General features: G+C 45.5%; 1 protein-coding gene across 3 annotated transcripts in view; it reads left to right on the top strand.

Moving 5' to 3' along the window:
* Positions 1-8,331: 8,331 nt before the first annotated feature.
* dipk1b (divergent protein kinase domain 1B) overlaps positions 8,332-22,772 on the top strand; it is a 31,031-nt gene continuing 16,590 nt past the window's right edge. For 2 of the 3 annotated variants that reach the window (XM_072566142.1, XM_072566141.1), the window contains exon 1: positions 8,332-8,491. In XM_072566142.1, coding sequence (XP_072422243.1) covers positions 8,414-8,491 — 78 coding nt within the window. In that variant the 5' untranslated portion in view covers positions 8,332-8,413. Of the gene's footprint in view, positions 8,492-10,412; positions 11,008-22,772 lie in introns of those variants that run through there. The other variant, XM_072566143.1, reaches the window with a different exon arrangement.

The following is a 22,772-nucleotide window of genomic DNA, read 5'->3' as shown; positions in this document are numbered from 1 at the left end:
GGAGTGGGACTGAGCAAATCAATGGAGCTTTTGGCTGACAATTCTCTGGGTCCAGATGGATTTTATCCTTGGGCCTTAGAGATTGCTCATGAGGTAGTAGATGCCGCAGAGGTAAATTGTCCAAAATTCACTCAATTTAAGAAACACTCCATCAGACTGCAAAGTAACAAATGAAACCTCTCTGTTCAAAAGACAGAAAATGGGAAACTATAGCCAGTTAGTTTGATGTATTTCATAGAGAAGGTCTTAGAGTCAATCATTAAAGAGATTATAGCTGGAAATTATAACCTAGAAAAACGCAAGATAATCAGGAAGAGTCAGCGTGGTTTTGTCAAACTAAATAATTTTAACCAATTTGTTGGCACTCTTTCAAAGGGTAACATTTGTAAAGGTGCCACGCCAAATATTTTTATGGAAAATAAAAGCTTGTTGGAGAAATGTATCAGCATACATGGAAGATTGACTGGCTCTCAGAAAACAGAGAGTATGTACGAACGGATGTTTGTCTGATTGATAGGATGCGATGACTGGAATCCTGCAGAGGTCTGTGCAGTATCCAATACCTCCAACCATTTCTTGATATCACATGGAGTGAATAAATTTGGCGGAAAAGTGGCTCCTGTGAGGCTGGGGACCACTGGAGAAGGCTGAGATGGATCATCCACTTGGCATTTCTCAGAATGGATGGCACAGTAGCACAGTGTCACAGCATTGTTACCTAACAGCACTAGGGTTCAATTCCTCCCCTGGGCAACTGTCAGTGTGGAGTTTGCACATTTTCCCTGTGTCTGTGTGGGTTTCCTACGGGTGCTCAGGTTTCCTGTCATAGTCCAAAGACCAGGCAGTTTAGGTGGATTAGCTGTGATAAAAGTCCCTACTACGTTATAGGGATGGGATGCTCTTTGGAGTGTCAATGAAGACACAATGGTTCAAATTGACGCTTTCTTCATTGTAGTGACACTACAATGAAGGGGGAGGGGAAGGGGGAGAGGAGGAAAGGTGGCAAAGTAGATAGTACTGCTGCCCACCAGCACCTGGGTTCAATTCCAGCCTCGGCCAACTGTATGGAGTTTGCATGTTCGCCCTGTGTCTGCATGAGTTTCCTCTGGGTGCTATGGTTCCCTCCTGCAGTCCAAAGATGTACAAATTAGGTGGATTGGCCTTGATAAATTACCCATAGTGCTGATTTGGAGACACCGGTGTTGGACTGGGGTGTAAAAAGTTAAAAATCACACACACCAGGTTATAATTCAATAGGTTTATTTGGAAGCACCTGATGAAGGAGCAGCGCTCCAAAAGCTAGTGCTTCCAAATAAACCTGTTGGACTATAACCTGATGTTGTGTGATTTTTAACCATAGTGCAGACCCAGTCTGGCAGCTATGTCCTTTAGGACTTGACCAGCTCGATCAGTAGTACTGCTTCTGAGCCACTCTTGCTGGTGGGGATTGAATTGCCCTACCCAGAGTACATGCAACCTACCTTCCCTCAGCATTTCCTCCAAGTTTTGTTCAACATGGAGTATTGATTCATCAGCTGAAGGAGGGTGGTACGTGGTAATCTGTACGAGGTTTCCTTGGCCATGTTTAACCTGAAGCCATGAAACTTTATGGGGTCTAGAATCAATGCTGAGAACTTCCAAAGCAACTCCTTCCTGACTGTATACCACTGTGTCAACACTTCTTCTGGATCTGTCCTACGGTGGGACATAACATATCCAGGGTTAGTGATGGTGGTGTCTGGGACATTGTAAGTTATGATTCCGTGAGTATGACTATGTCAGGCTGTTGTTTGACTACTCTGTGAGACAGTGCTGGGGAAAGTGAGAACTGTGGATACTGGAGATCAGAGTCAAGAGTGTGGTGCCGAAAAAGCACAGCAGGTCAGGCAGCATCTGAGGAGCAGGAGAATCAATGTTTCAGGCAAGAGCTCTTCATCAGGAATCGTCGGATGCTGTCTGACCTGCTGTGCTTTTCCAGCAGCACACTCTCGACTGTGAGACAGCTCTACCAATTTTAGCATTAGCCCACAGATGATGGTGAGGAGGACTTTACAGGGTCAACAGAGCAATTTCTGCCATTGTCTTTTCTAGAGCCTAGGTTGATGCCAGGTGATCGGTCTGGTTTCATTTCTGGTTGAAATTTCATAGAGATTGACACGACTGAGTGATTTGCTGGGCCATTTCAGAGACAGTTGACAACCACATTGCTGTGGGTCTGGAATCACATGTAGGCCAGATCAGGTGAGGATGGTAGATTTCCTACCCTGAAGGACACAAGGCAAACAAGTGGGTTTTTTAGACCTTTATTGAATTCAAGTTCCATCACCTATCATGGCAGGATTCGATTCCAGGTTCCCAGAATGTGGCTCTCTGGATTAGTAATTCAGCAATAACACCACTAAGTCATCACCTCCTCATATTTCTGCAGTGATTGTTGTGGTTAGGATTGGTGACATCTCCAGTGCTGGGAACTGCACTCATTCTGCCACTGTGATCATCACTGTCTCTACACTGGGACTGGCAGTGACTTTATTACCAGGACTGGCACTGCCTCTGCCACTGGGAGTTACACTAGGACTGGCACTGACTTTGTCAGTGAGAATGCGTACTGGGAATTACACTGGGACTGGTTCTGGCAGTAGCTCTGTCAATGGAATGAGCACTGGGAACCCCTCTTTACCATTTGGACTGAAACTGGCTCTGGCTCTGGAACTGGCACTCAAAGTTACACTGGGACCAGCACTGGAAGTTACACTAGGACTGAAACTAGATTTTCTTCTGAGACTGACACTGGAAGTTACACTGGGACAAGTTCTGGGAATTACACTGGAATTGTCACTTGGACCTACGTTGAGATTGGACCTGGGACCAGCATTGGGAGTTACACTGGGAATTGTCCTGGGACTAGTGCTGGGAGTTACACTGGGATTGGCATTGGGACCTACACTGGGATTGGCACTAGGACCAGCACTGGGAGTCACACTGGGATTGGCAATGGGAGTTACATTGGGAATTGTCCTGGGACTAGTGCTGGGATTGGACCTGGAATCAGCACTGAGAATTACACTGGGATTGGCAGTGGGACTAGTGCTGGGAGTTACACTGGGATTGGCACTGGGAGTTACACTGGGATTAGCATTGAGACCAGCACTGGGAGTTACACTGGGATTGCCCTGGGGCCTGCACAGGGAGTTTCACAGGGATCAGCACTGGAACCAGCATTGGGAGTTACACTGGGACCAGTACTAGGAGTTACACTGGGACCAGCACTAGGAGTTACACTGGGAGTTACATTGGGATCAGCACTGGGAGTTACTTTGGGATTGGCACTGGGATCAGCACTGAGAGTTGCACTGGGACTGGCACTGGAACCAGCATTATGGGTTACACTGGGACCAGCACTAGGAGTTATGGTGGGAGTTACACGGGGATCAGCATTGGGAGTTACTTTGGCATTGGCACTGGGATCTGCACTGGGATTAGTATTGGGACCAGGATGGAGAGTTACACTAGGATTGGCCCTGGGATCAGCACTGGGAATGATACTGGGATTGGCCCTGGGATCAGCAATGGGAGTTATACTGGATCTGGCACTGGGACCAACACTGAGAGTTACACTGGGGTTGGCACAGAACATAGAACAATACAGCAAGTACAGGCCCTTTGGTCCTCGATGTTATGCTGACCTATGGAACCAATCTGAAGCCCATCTAACCTTCACTATTCCATTTTCATCCATATGTTTATCCAATGACCATTTAAATGCCCTTAAAGTGGATGAGTCTACTACTGTTGCAGGCAGTGCGTTCCATGCCCCTACTACTCTCTGAGTACAGAAACTACTTCTGACATCTGACCTATATCTATCACCCCTCAATTTAACGTTATGTCCCCTCATGCTGGCCATCACCATCCGAGGAAAAAGGCTCTCACTGTCCACCCTATCTAACCCTCTGATTACGTTACATGTCTCAATTAAGTCACCTCTCAACTTTCTTCTCTCTAATAAAAACAGCCTCAGTTCCCTCAGCCTTTCCTCATAAGACCTCTCCTCCATACCAGGCAACATCCTAGTAAATCTCCTCTGAACCCTTTGTAAAGCTTACACATCCTTCCTTTAATGTGGTGACCACAACTGTACACAATACTCCAAGTGTGGCTGCACCAAAGTTTTGTACAGCTGCAAAATGACCTCGTGGCTCCGAAACTCAATCCCTCTACCAGTAAAAGCTAACACACCGTATGCCTTCTTAACAACCATATCAACCTGGGTGGCAACTTTCAAGAGTCTATGTATATGGATATCAAGATCTCTCTGCTCATCCACACCACCTAGAATCTTACCAGTAGCCCAGTGCTCTGTATTCCTGTTACTCCTTTCAAAGTGAATCACCTCTCACTTGTCCGTACTAAACCCCATTTGCCACCTCTCAGCCCAGCTCTGCAGCTTACCTATGCCTCTCTGTAACCTGCAACATCCTTCTGCACTGTCCACAGCACCATTGACGTTAGTGTCATCTGCACATTTACTAACCTCTCTTTCTACGCCCTCATCCAGGTCTTTATAACAATGACAAACAACAGTGGCCCGAAAGCAGATCATTGCGGTATACCACTAGTAACTGAACTCCAGGGTGAACATTTTCCATCAACCACCACCCTCTGTCTTCTTTCAGCTAACCAATTTCTGCTTCAAACTGCTAAATCACCCTAACCCCATGCCTCTGTATTTTGTGCAATAGCCTATTGTGAGGAACCTTATCAAATGCCTTGCTGAAATCCATATGCATCACATCAACCGCTTTACTCTCATCCATTTGTTGGTCACCATCTCAAAGAACTCAATAAGGTTTGTGAGGCATTACCTACCCTTTACAAAACCATGTTGACTATCCCTAATCAACTTATTCCTCTCGAGAAGATTATGAATCCTCTCTCTTATATCCTTTTCCAACACTTCACCCACTATTGAAGTAAGGCTCACTGGTCTATAATTACCAAGGTTGTCCCTACTCCCTTTCTTGAACAAGGAAAAACATTTGCTATCCTCCAGTCTTCTGGCACTATTCCTGTAGACAATGATGACATAAAGATCAAAGCCAAAGGCTCGACAATCTCCTCCCTGGCTTCACAGAGTATCCTACACCTCTTCCCACCCTATCTCTTGCATTACACCTCTTCCCACCCTATCTCTTGCAAAAATGCCATCCCGTATTCCCAGTTTCTCCGCCTCCGCCGTATCTGCTCCCAGGAGGACCAGTTCCACCATAGGTAAGGGGTAAATGTAGGGGTATGGGTGGGTTGCGCTTCGGCGGGGCGGTGTGGACTTGTTGGGCCGAAGGGCCTGTTTCCACACTGTAAGTAATCTAATCTAATCTAATCTAACACACAAGATGGCCTCCTTCTTTAGAGACTGCAATTTCCCTTCCCACGTGATTAAAGATGCCCTCCGACGCATCTCGTCCACATCCCGCACCTCCGCCCTCAGACCCCATCCCTCCGACCATAACAAGGACAGAACGTCCCTGGTGCTCACCTTCCACCCTACAAACCTTCGCATAAACCAAATCATCCGCCGACATTTCCGCCACCTCCAAAAAGACCCCACCACCAGGGATATATTTCCCTCCCCACCCCTTTCCGCCTTCCGCAAAGACCATTCCCTCTGTGACTACTTGGTCAGGTCCACACCCCCCTACGACCCACCCTCCCATTCTGGCACTTTCCCCTGCCACTGCAGGAACTGTAAAACCTGTGCCCACACCTCCTCCCTCACCTCTATCCAAGGCCCTAAAGGAGCCTTCCACATCCATCAAAGTTTTACCTGCACATCCACTAATATCATTTATTGTATCCGTTGCTCCCGATGTGGTCTCCTCTACATTGGGGAGACTGGGCGCCTCCTAGCAGAGCGCTTTAGGGAACATCTCCGAGACACCCGCACCAATCAACCAAACCGCCCCGTGGCCCAACATTTCAACTCCCCCTCCCACTCTGCCGAGGACATGGAGGTCTGGGCCTCCTTCACCGCCGCTCCCTCACCACCAGAAGCCTGGAGGAAGATCGCCTCATCTTCCGCCTCGGAACACTTCAACCCCAGGGCATCAATGTGGACTTCAACATCTTCCTTATTTCCCCTTCCCCCACCTCATCCTAGTTTCAAACTTCCAGCTCAGTAACTGTCTCCTTGACTTGTCCGGACTTGTCCGACCTGCCTATCTTCTTTTCCACCTAACCACCCCACCCTCTCCTCCTTGACCTATCACCTTCATCTCCTCCCCCACTCACCCATTGTACTCTATGCTACTCTCTCCGCACCCCCACCCTCCTCTAGCTTATCTCTCCACGTTTCAGGCTCACTGCCTTTATTCCTGATGAAGGGCTTTTGCCCGAAACGTCGATTTCGCTGCTCGTTGGATGCTGCCTGAACTGCTGTGCTCTTCCAGCACCACTAATCCAGTATCCTACGATAAATCCCATCCAGCCCAGGGACTTATCACTTTTTACACTTTTCAGAATTGCAATCACCTCCTCCTTGTGAACCTCAAACCCTTCTAGCCTAGTAGCCTGTATCTTAGTATTCCCCTCGACAATATTGTCTTTTTCCAGCGTGAATACTGACGAAATATATTCATTTAGTGCTTCCCCTGTCTCCTTGGACTCCAAGCACAGCTTCCCACTACTATCCTTGATTGGTCCTAATCTTACTCCAGTCATTCTTTTATTCCTGATATTCCTATAGAAAGCTTTAGGGTTTTCCTTGATCCTATCCGCCAACAACTTCTCATGTCCCCTCCTGGCCCTCCTAGCTCTCTTTAGGTCTTTCCTGGCTAACTTGCAACTCTCAAGCGCTCTAACTGTGCTTTCATGTCTCATCCTAACATAAGCTTTCTTCTTCCTCTTGACAAGAGATTCAACTTCTTTAGTAAACCACATTGGGATCAGTACTGGGAGTGACACTGGGCTTGGCACTGGGAACAGCATGGGGGGTTACACTGGGATTGGCACTGGGGCCAGCACTGAGAATTACACTGGGCTTGGTATTGGGACCAGCACTGGGAGTTACACTGGATCAGACACTGGCAGCAGCGTGGGAAGTTACACTGGATCTGGCACGGGAGCAGTGCTGGGAGTTACACTGATTAGATTAGATTACTTACAGTGTGGAAACAGGCCCTTCGGCCCAACAAGTCCACACCGACCCGCCGAAGCGCACCCACCCAGACCCATTCCCCTACATTTAACCCCTTCACCTAACACTATGGGCAATTTAACATGGCCAATTCACCTGACCTGCACATCTTTGGACTGTGGGAGGAAACCGGAGCACCCGGAGGAAACCCACACAGACACAGGGAGAATGTGCAAACTCCACACAGTCAGTCACCTGAGGCGGGAATTGAACCCGGGTCTCTGGCGCTGTGAGGCAGCAGTGCTAACCACTGTGCCACCATGCCACCAACTGGATCTGGCACTGGCAGCAGCGCTGGGAGTTACACTGGATCCGGTGCTGACAGCAGTGCTGGGAGTTACACTCGATCTGGTACTGGGAGTTACACTGGATCTGGCACTGGGAGAAGCACTGGGAGTTACACTGGATCTGGCACCGGGAGCAGCACTGGGAGTTACACTGTATCTGGCACTGGGAGTTACACTGGATCTGACAGTGGGAGCAGCGCTGGGAGTTACACTGGATCTGGCACTTGGAGCAGCGCTGGGAGTTACACTGGATCTGGCACTGGGAGCAGCACTGGGAGTTACACTGAATCTGGCACTGGGAGCAGCACTGGGAGTTACACTGAATCTGGCACTGGGAGTTACACTGGATCTGGCACTTGCATCAGCGCTGGGAGTTACACTGGATCTGGCACTGGGGGTTACACTGGATCTGGCACTGGCAGCAGCGCTGGAAGTTACACTGGATCTGGCATTGGGAGCAGCACTGGGTGTTACACTGGATCTGGCACTTGGAGCAGCATTGGAAGTTACATTGGATATGGCACTGGCAGCAACGCTGGGAGTTACATTGGATCTGGCACTGGGAGCAGCGCTGGGCGTTACACTGGCTCTGGCACTGGGAGTTACACTGGGTCTGGCACTGGCAGTAGCGCTGGGAGTTACACTGGGTCTGGCACTGGCAGTAGCGCTGGGAGTTACACTGGATCTGGCACTGGGAGTTACACTGGGTCTGGCACTAGGAATTATACTGGGTCTGGCACTGGGAGTTACACTGGGTCTGGCACTGGGAATTATACTGAGTCTGGCACTGGGAGTAACATTGGGTCTGGCACTGGGAGTTACACTGGGTCTGGCACTGGCCTCGGTGCTGCTGATGCCCCAATAGCGAGAAGCTGCATCCAGTCGCTGAAAGGGATTGGCGGTGGCGGCTGCTCCCGGCTCCGGTTCAGGGAGGATGCTTTCGGTTTGTCGGAGAATGAGAGCCCGAACGTGGAGGCTGCTGCTTTCCTGCCCGTTCTCCAGGGGCTTGCAGGTATCGGGGCCCCGGGGGGAAAGGCCGGTGTTAGCGGCCTCTCGGTACCCGCAATGCGGACAGTGATTGGGCTCTGGAGCCGGGACCGTGCGGCCTCACTGGCTGCTGCAAGCCCCGGCACTGGGTTCGCAATGAATGCAGATGCTCAAAGAGAACAAACCGAGAGGTGCTGCAGCCGGGGCTCTGTGAAGGAGCTGGATCCCAATCAACATCCCAAACCACTATCAGTCTGTAACCAGGGCTGTGGCTGAGGCAGAGGCACTGGGACTAGGAGGGGGGCAGTGGATGGGACGCCCTGTTTGCAGACAGGAAACATACCAGAGTGGCAGGCAGTGATTAGTGGTGTCCGCAGGGATCAGTGCTTCGATTCCAGCTATTCACAACTTATATTAATGAAATAAATGAGGGAACTAAATGTAATATCTCCAAGTTTGAAGATGACACATAGCTGGTTTGGAGGGTGACCTGTCAGGAGGATGCAGAGATGTTGTGGTGTGATTTGGACAAGTTGAGTGAGTGGGCAGATGTATGGATGATGCAGTATAATATGGATAAATGTGAGATTATGCACTTTCAGAGCAAAATCAGGAAGGCAGATTACTCTCTGAATAGCTATAAAATGAGATGGGGGAAATGTGCAACGGGATTGGGTGACTCATGCAGCAGTCGCTGAAGGTAAGAATGCAGCAAGTGGTCAAGAAGGCAAACAGTTTGTTGGCTTTTACAGGGAGAAGATTTGCGTACAGGAGCAGTGATGTGTTGTTCGAGTTTTACAGGCTTTGGTGAGATTACACCTGGAATACTGTGTGCAGTTCTAGTCTCCTTGTCTGAGGAATAGTGTTCTTGCTATTGAAGTAGAGCATCAAAGGTTTACCAGACTGATTCCTGAGGAAGGCAGGATACACCTATGAGGAAAGGTTGAATCAGTTAGGATTCAGAAGAATAAGGGGTTGTCATTGGAAACCTATAAAATTCTAACAGGACTAAACAGAGTAGATGGTGAAAGGGTGTGCCCGATAGCATGGAAGTGCAGTAGCATGGGTTACAGTCTAAGGATATCGGGTGAATTCTTTAGGACTGAGATGAGGAGAAATGTCTTCATCCAGACAGCGATGAGCCTGTAGACTTCACTTCCACAGAAAGTAGTCGAGGCCAAACAATTGTATGATTTCAAGAAGGATTTGGATATAGCTGTTGGGGCTAAAGGGATGAAAGGATATGGGGGCAGAGCAAGAATAGGCCATTGAGTTGGATGATCAGCCATGATCATAATAAATGATGTAGCAGGATTGAAGGGCCAAATGCCCTGTTCCTAGTTTCTTTGTTTCTATGTGTAGAACTTAGGACTAAAAATGGAGCAGTCAAACTAATTAGAGTCCATTATAAGCCCCAAACAGTCAACGGATAATTGAGGAGCAGATATTTACACTATTCACTGAGGTGTGTAAAAGCAGTACTAGAGTTATTATATGTGTGTTCTTTTAAATTCAGTTAATGGATGCGGGAATTGCTGGCTGGCCAGTCCTTATTGCTTATCCTCAGTTGCCCTTGAGAACATGTTGGTGAGCTGCCTTCTTGAACCACTGCAGTCCGTGTGCTGTGGGTTGACCCACAATTCCCTTAGTGAGGGGAATCCCAGGATTTTGACCCAGCAATAGTGAAGGAATGGCAACTTGAATGGAAATCCAAGTCAGGATGGTGAGTGCCTTGGAGGAGAACGTGCAGATGATGGTGTACCCTTGTACTTGCTGCCCTTGTTCTCTTAGATGGAAGTGGTTGTGGGTTTGGAGGGTGCTGTCGAGGGATCTTTGGTGAATTTCTGCAGTTCATCTTGTAGATGGTACACATTGTTGCTATTAAGTGTGTGTGGTGGAGGGGGTGGATGTGGTGCCAGTCAAGCAGGCGGCTTTGTCCTGGATGGAGTTGAGTCTCTTGAGTGTTGTTGGAGCTGCACCCATCCAGGCAAGTGGGGAGTATTCCTTCACACTTCTGACTTGTGCCTTGTTATGGTGGACAGGCTTTGGGGAATCAGTAGATGTGTTACTCGCTGCAGTATTCCGAGCCTCTGACTTGCTGTTTATAACCACTATATTTATGTGGTGAATCCAGCTGAGTTTCTGGTCAATGGTAATCCCCAAAATGTTGATGATAGGAAAATTCAGTGATGGTAATACCATAGAATGTCAAGGGAAAGTGGTTAGATTGTCTCTTATTGATGATGGCATTTGTATAGCATGAATGTTACTTGCCACTTTGTCAGCCCAAGCCTGGATATTGTCCAGATCTTGTTGCATTTGAACATGGACTGCTTCAGTATCTGAGGTATCCTGAACAGTGCTGAGCACTGTGCAATCATTGGCAAACATCCCCACTTCTGACCTTATGATGGAGGGAAGGTCATTAATGAAGAGTTGAAGATCTTTGGACCTAGGACACTACCCTGGCGAGCTCCTGTGGAGATGTCCTGGAGTGTGATGATGGACCTCAACATCCATGATCATCTTCCTATGTGTCAGGTATGACTCTAACCATCAGAGAGTTTGCCCCCGATACCCATTGGTTCTAGTTTTGCTACAGCTCTTTGATGCCACACTCAGTCAAATGTGGCCTTGATGTTATCTCAACACTGGAATTCAGCTTCTTTTCTCCATGTTTAAACTAATCCTGTGGGGGGTGGGGGGGTGGGGGGAGGGGGAAAAGGGGCTGAGTGGCCCTGGGGGAACCCAAACTGGGTGTCACTGACCAGGTTATTGTTGAATAGATACTACTTGATGGCACTGTTGATGACACCCTCCATCACTTTACTGAACATCAAGAGTACACCGATGGGTGGTAATTGGCCAGGTTGGATTTGTGCTGTGTTTTATGTACAGGACATAACTGGGCAATTTTCCACATTGTTGGGTAGATGCCAGTGTTGTAACTGTAATGGAAGAGCTTGGCAAGGGGAATGGAAAGTTCCAGAGCACAAGTCTTCAGTACTATTGCCGGAATGTTGTCAGGGCCTAGAGCCTTTGCAGCATCTAGTGTCTCAAACCATTTTTTAAATTCACTCTTGGGATGTGGGCGTCACTACCCAGGCCAGCATTTATTGCCCACCTCTAGTTGCCCCAAAGAGTAGTTGAGATTCAACTAATGTTGTGGTTCTGGTGTCATGTGTAGGCCAGGGCAGGTTTCCTTCCCTAAAGGACATCAGTGAACCAGATGGGTTTTTCCAATAATCGACAGTGGATTCAAGGTCACATTAGACTCCTAATTCCAGACTTTTTATTGGATTCAAGTTCCACCATCTGCTGTGGCCAGATTCAAACCTGTGTTCCCAGAACATTGTCCCTGGGTCTCTGGATTAATAGATCAGTGATACTATCATTAGGCCATCATCTCCCCTTGGTTTATTAATAGCACATGGAGTGAACTGAATTCGCTGAAGACTGGTATCTGTAATGATGGCAACCCATGGAGGAGACCAATTTCAGTTGGGACCAAACTTTAATTGGGATAATAATAGTACAAAGAGTTTAGAGGGAGCAGATTACTTGAAATGGAGAGGAGAGTCTTTTATATCAACATGAAGATGATCCAACAAAGGCCAGTGCAGTGTTGGACTGAATTCTGGGAATGAAACTGGGCAGGTGTTAGTGGGGAAGCATTGTACACTTTAAATTTGTTATGGAAAACTAATAAAAGGGCTGCGAAAAGGGTTTTGGATTTGTGGAAGTCAGCTTTTATTAAAATATAGCTTGGTGTGTTTAAGGAAGAATCATAGAGATGTACAGCACGGAACCAGACCCTTCGGTCCAACTTGTCCATGCCGACCAGATTTCCTAACCTAATCCAGTCCCATTTGCCAACACTTGGCCCATTTCCCTCTAAACCCTTCCTATTCATATATCCATCCAAATACCTTTTAAATGTTGTAATTGTACCACTTCATCTAGCTGGCAAAAGTGAAGACTGCATTCCTGATGAAGGGCGTTTGCCCGAAACGTCGATTTTCCTGCTCCTCGGATGCTGCCTAACCGGCTGTGCTTTTACAGCACCACTCTAATCTAGACACTTCATCTAGCAGTTCATTCCATACATGCACCACCTTTGCGTGAAAAAGTTTCCCCTTCGATCTCTTTTAAATCTTTCTCTTCTTACTTTAATCCTATGTACTTTAATTCTGGACTCCCCTAACCCAGGGAAAAGACCTTGTCTGTTTACCCTATCCATGTCCTTCATGATTTATGAACTTCTAAGATCACCCCTCAGCCTCCAACAGTCCAGGGAAAACAGCCCCAGCCTACTCACCCTCTCCCAGAAGCTCAAACCCTCCAACCCTGGCAAAATTCTTGTAAATCTTTTCTGAAATCTTTCAAGTTTCACAATATCCTTCCAATAGGAAGGAGACCAGAATTGCACACAATATTCCAACAGTGGCCTAACCAATGTCCTGTATAATATGACCTCCCAACTCCTGTACTCAGTGCTCTGACCAATAAATGAAAGCGTACAAAATGCCTTCTTCACTATCCTATCGACCTGTGACTACTTTCAAGGAACTATAAACCTGCACTCCAAGGCCTCATTGCTCAGCAACTCTCCCCAGGACCTTACCATTATGTGTATAAGTCCTGCCCTGATTTGCCTTTCCAAAATGCAACACCTCACATTTATCTAAATTAAACTCCGGGAGGATATTCCCTGAAATACATCCAAGGAAGTTATTTGGGTGTAACTGCGAAATAAGAAAGGGATGATCACCTTATTGCGGTTGTATTATAGACGCCCCCCCCCCCCCCCACAATAGTCAGAGAAATTGAGAAACAAACTTGTAAGGAGATCTCAGTTATATATAAGAATAATATGATGGTAATGGTAGGGGATTTTAACTTTCCAAACGTACACTGGGACTGCCATAGTGTTAAGGGTTTAGATGGAGAAGAATTTGTTAAATGCGTACAAGACAATTTTCTGATTCAGTATGTGGATATACCCACTAAAAAAGGTGCAAAACTTGACCTACTCTTGGGAAATAAGGCAGGGCAGGTGACTGAGGTGTCAGTGGGGGAGCATTTTGGGGCCAGTGACCATAATTCTATTAGTTTTAAAATAGTAATGGAAAAGGATAGAGAAGGTCTAAACATTGCAGGAAGGCCAATCTTGAAAGTATTAGGCAAGAACTTTCAAAAGTTGATGGGGTGGGGGGGGGCGGGGGACGAATGTTTGCAGGTAAAGGGACGGTTGGAAAATAAGAAGCCTTCAGAAATGAGATAACGAGAATCCAGAGAAAGTATATTTCTGTCAGGGTAAAAGGGAATGCTGGATGATTAAAGAAAATGAGATTTTGGTTAAGAAAAAGAAGGAAGCACATGTAAGGTATAGGCAGGATAGATCGAGTGAATCCTTAGAAGAGTATAAAGGCAGTAGGAGTATACTTAAGAGGGAAATCAGGAGGGCAAAAAGGGGACATGAGGTAGCTTTGGTAAATAGAATTAAGGAGAATCCAAAGGGTTTTTACAAATACATTAAGGACAAAAGGGTAACTAGGGTGAGAATAGGGCCCCTCAAAGATCAGCAAGGCGGCCTTTGTGTGGAACCGCAGAAAATGGGGGAGATACTAAATGAGTATTTTGCATCAGTATTTACTTTAGAAAAGGATATGGAAGATATAGACTGTAGGGAAATAGATGGTGACATCTTGCAAAACGTCCAGATTATGGAGGAGGAAGTGCTGGATGTCTTGAAACTGGTAAAGCTGGATAAATCCCCAGGACCTGATCAGGTGTACCTGAGAACTCTGTGGGAAGCTAGAGAAGTGATTGCTGGGCCTCTTGCTGAGATATTTGTATCATCGATAGTCACAGGTAAGATGCCAGAGGACTGGAGGTTGGCTAACGTGGTGCCACTGTTTAAGAAGGGTGGTAAGGACAAGCCCAGGAAACTATAGACCAGTGAGCCTGACGTCGGTGGTGGGCAAGTTGTTGGAGGGAATCCTGAGGGACAGGATGTACATATATTTGGAAAGGCAAGGATTGATTAGGGATAGTCAACATGGCTTTATGTGTGGGAAATCGTCTCACAAACTTGATTGAGTTTTTTGATGAATTAACAAAGAGGATTGATGAGGACAGAGCGGTGGATGTGATCTATATGGACTTCAGTAAGGCATTTGACAAGGATCCTCATGAGAGGGTTTCTTATGAGAGGTTAGCAAGGTTAGATCTCACTGAATACATGGAGAACTTGCCATTTGGATACAGAAGTGGCTCAAAGGTAGAAGACAGAGGCTGATGGTGGAGGCTTGTGACCAGTGGAGTGCCACAAGGATCGGTGCTGGGCCCTCTACTTTTTGTCATTTACATAAATGTTTTGGATGTGAGCATATGAGGTACAGTTAGTAAGTTTGCAGATGATACCAAAATTGGAGGTGTAGTGGACAGTGAAGAGGGTTACCTCAGATTACAACAGGATCTTGACCAAATGGGCCAATGGGCTGAGAAGTGGCAGATGGAGTTTAATTCAGATAAATGCGAGGTGCTGCATTTTGGGAAAGCAAATCTTAGCAGGACTTATACACTTAATGGTAAGGTCCTAGGGAATGTTGCTGAACAAAGAGACCTTGGAGTGCAGTTTCATAGCTCCTTGAAATCAGAGTCGCAGGTAGATAGGTGTTTGGTATGCTTTCTTTTATTGGTCAGAGTAATGAGTACAGGAGTTGGGAGATCATGTTGTGGCTATACAGGACATTGGTTAGGCCACTGTTGGAATATTGCATGCAATTCTGGTCTCCATCCTGTCGGAAAGATGTTGTGAAACTTGAAAGGATTCAGAAAAGATTTACAAGGATGTTGCCAGGATTGGTGGATTTGAGCTACAGGGAGAGGCTGAACAGGCTGGGGCTGTTTTCCATGGAGCAATAGAGGCTGAGGGGTGACCTTATCGAGGTTTACAAAATTATGAGGGTCATGGATAGGATAAATAGACAAACTCTTTTCCCTGGGGTTAGGGAGTCCAGAACTAGAGGCCATAGGTTTAGGGTGACAGGGAAAAGATATAAAAGGGACCTACAGGGCAACATTTTCACGCAGGGGTGGTACGTGTATGGAATAAGCTGCTAGAGGATGTGGTGGAGGCTGGTACAATTGCAACATTTGGATGGGTATATGAATAGGAAGGGTTTGGAGGAATATGGGCCGGGTGCTAGTAGGTGGGACTAGATTGGGTTGGGATATCTGGTTGGCATGGACGGATTGGACCGAAGGGTCTGTTTCTATGCTGTACATCTCTATGACTCTCTATGACATGGTAGATATAGAATGTGGGGAAAAAGATGGTGACATCTAGGAAAATGTCCACAATACAGAGGAGAAAGTGTTGGATGTCTTAAAACACATAAAGGTGAATAAATCCCCAGATCCAGGTATACCCTAGAACGCTGTGGGAAGTGATTGCTGGGCCCCTTGCTGAGATATTTGTATCTTTGATTAGATTAGATTCCCTACAGTATGCAAACAGGCCATTTGGCCCAACAAGTCCACACTGACCCTCCAAAGAGTAACCCACCCAGACCGTATGTTTATCCCTGACTAATGCACCCAACACTATGGGCAATTAAGCATGGCCAATTCACCTGACCTGCACATCTTCTGGGAGGAAAGCAGAGCAGCCGGAGGAAACCCACACAGACACAGGGAGAATGTGCAAACTCCACCCAGACAGTCACCCGAATTGAACCCGGGTCCTTGGCGCTGTGAGGTAGCAGTGCTAACCACTGAGCCACCATGCCGCCGTTGAGTGTGGAAAATCATGTCTCACGAATTACATAGAGTTTTTTGAAGAAGTAACAAGAGGATTGATGAGGGCAGAGCTATGGACGTGATCTATATGGACTTCAGTAAGGCATTCGGCAAGGTTCCTCATGGTAAATTGGTTAGCAAGGTTATTTCACATGGAATACAGGGAGAACTAGCCATTTAGATACAGAACTGGCTTGAAGGTAGAAGACAGAGGGTGGTGGTGGAGGGTTGCTTTTCAGATTGGAGGCCTGTGACCAGTGATGTGCCACAAGGATTGGTGCTTTATCCACTGATTTTTGTCATTTATATAAATAATTTGGATGTGAACATAGGAGGTATAGTGAGTAAGTTTGCAGATGACACCAAAATTGGAGGTGTAGTGGACAGTGAAGAAGCTTATCTCAGGGTACAATGGGATCTTGATCGGATGGGCTGACTCAGAACAGTGACCAGGTTAAACCGACAGCAGGACAATGGGGGCTGGGAGCATACTAAAATTAAATGGCAAGGGTACAAGCCCAAAATGTTCCATTTAGGATATAATGTAGGAGCAACAAGTCCAGTGAACACTGGATGTCTCAAAATATGTAGGAGTGGATAAAAAGAAAAAGAGAGACGTTTAACAGACACAAAAGGAGCAAATCAACAGAGACGCTATTGCAGTATAGAAAGTGTGAGGTGAGAGATGTAAGAAAACAATTATGAGAACATAGAGGGGGCATGAAAAAGCACTGGCAGCCAAGATTAGGGAGAATCCCAAGATATTCTATAATTATCAAGAAGGGAATAATAGGGAAAGAATGTGGCTTATTAGGAACCAAAGGGAAATTTGTTTGTGGAGCCTGTGTACATTGGTAGTCGTAAATAAATAGTTTGCGATCTGTGTTTATCCAGGAGAAGGATATAGTTACAGAATTCCGAAAGATGGACTGTGAGGTTCTTCAGCAGATTGACAAAGGGAGTTATTGAAGGTTTTGGCAGGTGTAAAAGTGGACAAATCCCTAGGCCTGGATGAGTAGTATTGTAAGCTGCTATTGGGGATGAGGCAGAAAGTCACTGTTAGCCTGACACAAATTTTTAATTCCTTTCTAGTCATAGAGGAGGTGCCAGAGGACTAGAGGGAAACCTCATAGAGTCATAGAAATGTACAGCACGGAAATTGACCCTTTGGTGCAACTGGTCCATGCCGATCAGTTATTCTAACCTAATCTAGTCCCATTTGCCAGCACCCGGCCCAGATCCCTCCAAACCCTTCCTATTCATATACCCATCCAGATGCCTTTTAAATGTTGTAATTGTACCAGCCTCCACCATTTCCTCTGACGTACCACCCTCTGTGTGAAAAAGTTCCCCCTTAGATCCCTTTTAAATGTTTCCCCTCTCACCCTAAACCCATGCCCTCTAGTTCTGGACTCCCCTCACCCCAGGGAAAACATTTACCCTATCCATGCCCCTCATAATTTTATAAACCTCTATATGGTCACCTCTCTGCCTCCAATGCTCCAGGGGGAGCAGAGCCAACCTATTTAGCCTCTCCCTGTAGCTCAAATCCTCTAACCCTGGCAACTTCCTTGTAAATCTTTTCTGAACCCTTTCAAGTTTCATGTTGTTCCATTTTTCAAGAAAGTTGGTAGAGATAAACCAAGAAATTACAGACCAGTGAATCTCACATCAATAGTAGGGAAATTACTGGAGAAAATGCTGAAGGGGACAATTCGTCTCCATTTAAAGAGGCAAGGCTTAATTGGGGATAGTCAGCATGGCTTTGTCAGAGGGAGGTCACGCTTAACATATTAGATTAGATTAGATTACTTACAGTGTGGAAACAGGCCCTTCGGCCCAACAAGTCCACACCAACCCGCCGAAGCGCAACCCACCCAGGCATTTACCTCTTCGCCTAACACTACAGGCAATTTAGCATGGCCAATTCACCTAACCTGCACATTTTTTGGATTGTGGGAGGAAACCGGAGCACCCGGAGGAAACCCACGCAGACACGGGGAGAATGTGCAAACTCCACACAGAGAGTCACCTGAGGCGGGAAATGAACCCGGGTCTCTGGCGCTGTGAGGCAGCAGTACTTTTTGGGAAGATGACCAAGAACGTAGATATGGTTGTGCAGTTGATGTGGATGCTATGGATTTCAGCAAAGCTTTTGACAAGTCCCACATGGGAGACTCATAATGAAGGTAAGAGCACTTGAGATCCAGATAACCAGGGTGCCCTTAGTTGAGGGGTCAAATTAGTTGAGGTGAAAGATAAGAGGTTTAGAGATATTTGTGGAAAGTTTTTTTCACTCAGAGGGTGTTGGGAATCTGGAATGCACTGCCTAGAGAGTGGTTGAGGCAGGAAACCTCACAATCTTTTAAAAATATTTGGCTAAGCACTTGAAATGTCATAACATTTAAGGCTATGGACCTCATGGTGGAAATAATACCATAGCACAGCTTCGACACTACAGGCTCGATGGGCCTAATGGTCTCTCTGTATTATATGATTTTTATGATTCTATGAGAAGAGGTTGAAGAACAAAAAATTCTGGCAAACCAAATGGATCATATCAGCAGACCCTGTAGTCTGTACATTTGAACTATTTCCCTGTAATTTTTCCCTCTATTTATATAACCAATTTTGTTTGTTTGCCTGTATCTGTGTATGTGTCTGTGGAGGTGTTTTAAAATAGGGTTAGAGTTTTAACAAGTAGAGCCATTTGGATGTGGATGTAGGTTTGCTCGCTGAGGTGGAAGGTTCATTTTCAGACGTTTCATTACCATAATAGGTAACATCTTCCATGAGCCTCTGGATGAAGCACTGGTGGTATGGCCCGCTTTTTATTTATGTGTTTAGGTTTCCTTGGGTCAGTGATGTCACTTCCTGTGGTTACGTCATTTCCTGTTCTTTTTCTCAGGGGTGGTAAATGGAATCCAAGTCAATGTGTTTGTTGATAGAGTTTCAGTTGGAATGTCATGCTTCTAGGAATTCTTGTGCGTGTCTGTTTGGCTTGTCCAAGTATAAATGTGTTGTCCCAGTCGAAGTGTATGTAACGATACTATTGAGAGTGGATCATGTCATTTTGTGGCTAGTTGATGTTCATGTATCCTGGTGGCTAGTTTTCTGCCTGTTTGTCCAATGTAGTGTTTGTTACAGTTCTTGCATGGTATTTTGTAAATGACATTAGTTTTGCTTGTTGTCTCTATAGGGTCTTTCAAGTTCATTAGCTGCTGTTTTAGTGTGTTGCTGGGTTTGTGGGCTACCATGATGCCAAGAGGTCTGAGTAATCTGGCAGACATTTCCCAGATATCTTTGATGTAGGGGAGAGTGGCTAGGATTTCTGGATGTATTTTGTCTGCTTGTTTGGGTTTGTTGCTGAGAAATCGGCGAACTGTGTTCATTGAGTACCTATTCTTTTTGAATACACGGTATAGGTGATTTTCCTCTGCTCTGTAGTTGTAGTTCCTCTGTGCTGCAATGTGTGTTGGCTCATTGAAATAATTTTCTGATGCAGCTTCGTTTGTGGATGTTGGGGAGATTGTTTCTGTAGTTCAATATTTGGTCAGTATGTGTTGTTTTCCTGTAGACGCTGGTTTGAAGGTCCCCATTGGCTGTTCGCTCTACTGTGACATCTAGGAATGGCAGTTTGTTGTTGCTTTCCTCCTCTTTAGTGAATTTTATCCAGTAAGGGTATTATTGTAGAGCCATTTGTTGATAATTCATGGCTGTTTACTTGTGACTAGAATTTACTTATTTGTAATATACAGTAGTTCTTTTTAAGTGTAGGCACCTGGTCAGTGTTTTGATTCTGTCAGACAGGGGATTTTGCATACACTGATTAAATCATTAAGTTTTTGGTAACATCAGCAGTAGTGAGGATCAGCGCATTTTCTCAGATGGGTCATGACAACGTTCAAACAACAATGAATGAGCTAGGCTCCAGTCCAACATCAGATGAAGTGTCACAAGCATAATCCAACTTACTTGATTTCGCTCATTTTACCTCCCCTTGCCGCCAGAGAATCTCTTCTGCCTTTTAACTCTTGTCCATCCTCCATCTCCTTGGGCAAGTTTCTCTGAACTTGTTCTTTATAAATGATCTATAACGCATTCCAATACCAAAGGTCAAAAATCACACAACACTAGGTAATATTCTAATGGATTTATTTGAAGACAGTAGCTTTCAGAGCACTGCTCATTCATCAGGTGTTAGTGAGAGAGGAAGTCCTTAGACACAGAATTTATAAGGAAAATATCAAAGGGTCATATAACATTTGCGAACGAATTGAACACATAAGATGGCCCTTAAATCTTTAAATAGTTATAATGGACGTACGGGTTTCGATTGATTAATATACAAATCTCAGAACTTCTTTCAAGTCACTGACCTGAGATAACATAAGATGTTATCAATGTAAAGGAGGTGACATGTGCAATCAAACAATGTATTTTATCATGAGATCTTGTTTGGAGTATGTCTGTGTCTTAACCTGAAATCAGACTGGGATTTTATTTCCAAAGTAGGAGTTTATAAGAAACCACATTGATTGTCTATAAATTGTGGCTTTTTGAACAAAATAGAATATATCTGCAAATGCAAACTCACTCCACAGATTTATATGTATGTATGCGTGCACGTGTGTGTAGGAGGGAGAGAGGAAAGTGTGTGCGTTTGAGAGAGAGTGAGTGTGAGGGTGTACACGCATCTGAGAGAGTATGTGAGAGTGAGGGAGTATATGCATCTGAGAGAGTGTGCGTGTGTGTGTGTATGAGAGAGAGAGAGAGAGAAAGAGAGAATGGAGCAGAGTATGTGTGCATGTGAGGAGAAGAGAGAGAGAGAGTGTGTGTGTGTGTGTGTGTCAGTCTGTGCACCTGAGGGTGTGTTTGTATGTGTGTGAGTGTGTTTATGTGAGAGTGTGTAGTGTGATGGGGTCACCTGTAGTGCAGCATGAATCCAAGATCCCGCTTGAGGTCAAGTTCCTGGGTGCTGAACTTGGCTATCAGCCTTCCAATACAATCAGGGTTTTGGTCAGAAATTCCAAACCCAGCCACAGTCCCCACTGGAAGTCTGGAAATTGTATTCATTTGGTGACAGACCTCTTCCCCAGTTCTCCTCTGTATTCTGTAGCAGCCTTCTCTCCTTTTTTTGCCTGTTACCATCTTGAAGTCAGCAACACTGATATTGTTCTGTTTCTGTCTGATTGGTGGCTCTACTTATTCAGTTTATTGCTCCAAGACCAATGCAGCCTTCAGCAGTGGGAACCCTGACATTAACATCTCCTTAGTGTGACTAGAGTAATAACAAGAATAATGATGAGAGTATTTATGGAGTACTGTTGAGAGCCTTGACAAGGATATTGATGCGCGTAATGGTAACATTAATGATCAGAGTATTGACAGAGTACTGGTGAGATTATTGGCGAGAATATTGGTGATTGTAATGGCAAGAATAATGATCAGAGTATTGGCAAAAGTATCGGCAACAGTCTTGGTGAGAGTCAAAGTGAGAGTAATGGCAAAAGTGTATTAGCAACAGTAATAGTGAGAGTATTGGGATGAAATCCTTGGTGACAATATTGGCAAAAGTGATGATGATAATATTGGTGAGAGTAATGGTGAGAGATTTGACAAGATTCATGAGAGTCAGGGTGAGAGTATTGTCGAGATAATCAGTGAGAGTGAAACTAATGATGAGAGTAATGGTGAGAGTACTGTTGAGAATCATGGCTAGAGTATTGGTGAAAACATTGATGATAGTATTGGTGAGAATATTGGGAGGTGAATTGGCAAGACTAATAGCAACAGTGTTGGTGACTATATTGTTGAATTACTGAGAGGACTGGTGAGAATACTGTCAGAGTAATGGTGAGAATAACAGCAATAGGATTGGTGACTGCATTGTCTAGAGTATTGGTGAAAATCATGAGGAATATTGTATGGTACAGTATTAAATAGAGTGATGGTGAGAGTGAGGTCAGATTGAAAGGAACAGGTTCTTGATTTGGACAAAGGTTTTCTCAACTTTTCCCTCAAGCCTTAAACTGGATCTTCAAAATCTTACCCTTGAATGGTGACTACCTTATTTCCACACATTTCATCTCATTAAAGCCCAACTCACCTGACTTGTTTGCAAATCCAATTTCCCTTTCTCCTGCCAAGAAATTAGATGGTGCAAATCCCCAGCAGGTGAAACAAAGTGGGTATTTGGCAACTGCAACTTGCTGAATGCACATCATGGCACGTCTTCTGCTTCTTCAGAACAATACTTAGAAGTGTTTATTAAAATAGGGCAAAGTCAGTATGGTTTCACCAAGGGGAGGTAGTGCCAGACAAATCTGCTAGAATTATTTGAGGAAGTAACAAGTAGGTGAGACCAAGGAGAGCCAATAGGTGTTACCTATCTGGACTTCAAGAAGGTCTTTGACAAGGTATCACAAAGGAGGCTACTGAGTAAGATAAGGGCTCATGGTGTCAGAGGCAAGTTGCTAGCATGGATAGAAGCCTGGCTG

Source organism: Chiloscyllium punctatum, chromosome 49, assembly GCF_047496795.1.
Source record: "Chiloscyllium punctatum isolate Juve2018m chromosome 49, sChiPun1.3, whole genome shotgun sequence".
NCBI classification, from domain to species: Eukaryota; Metazoa; Chordata; class Chondrichthyes; order Orectolobiformes; family Hemiscylliidae; genus Chiloscyllium; species Chiloscyllium punctatum.
This window is presented reverse-complemented; position numbering and strand designations above follow the sequence as displayed.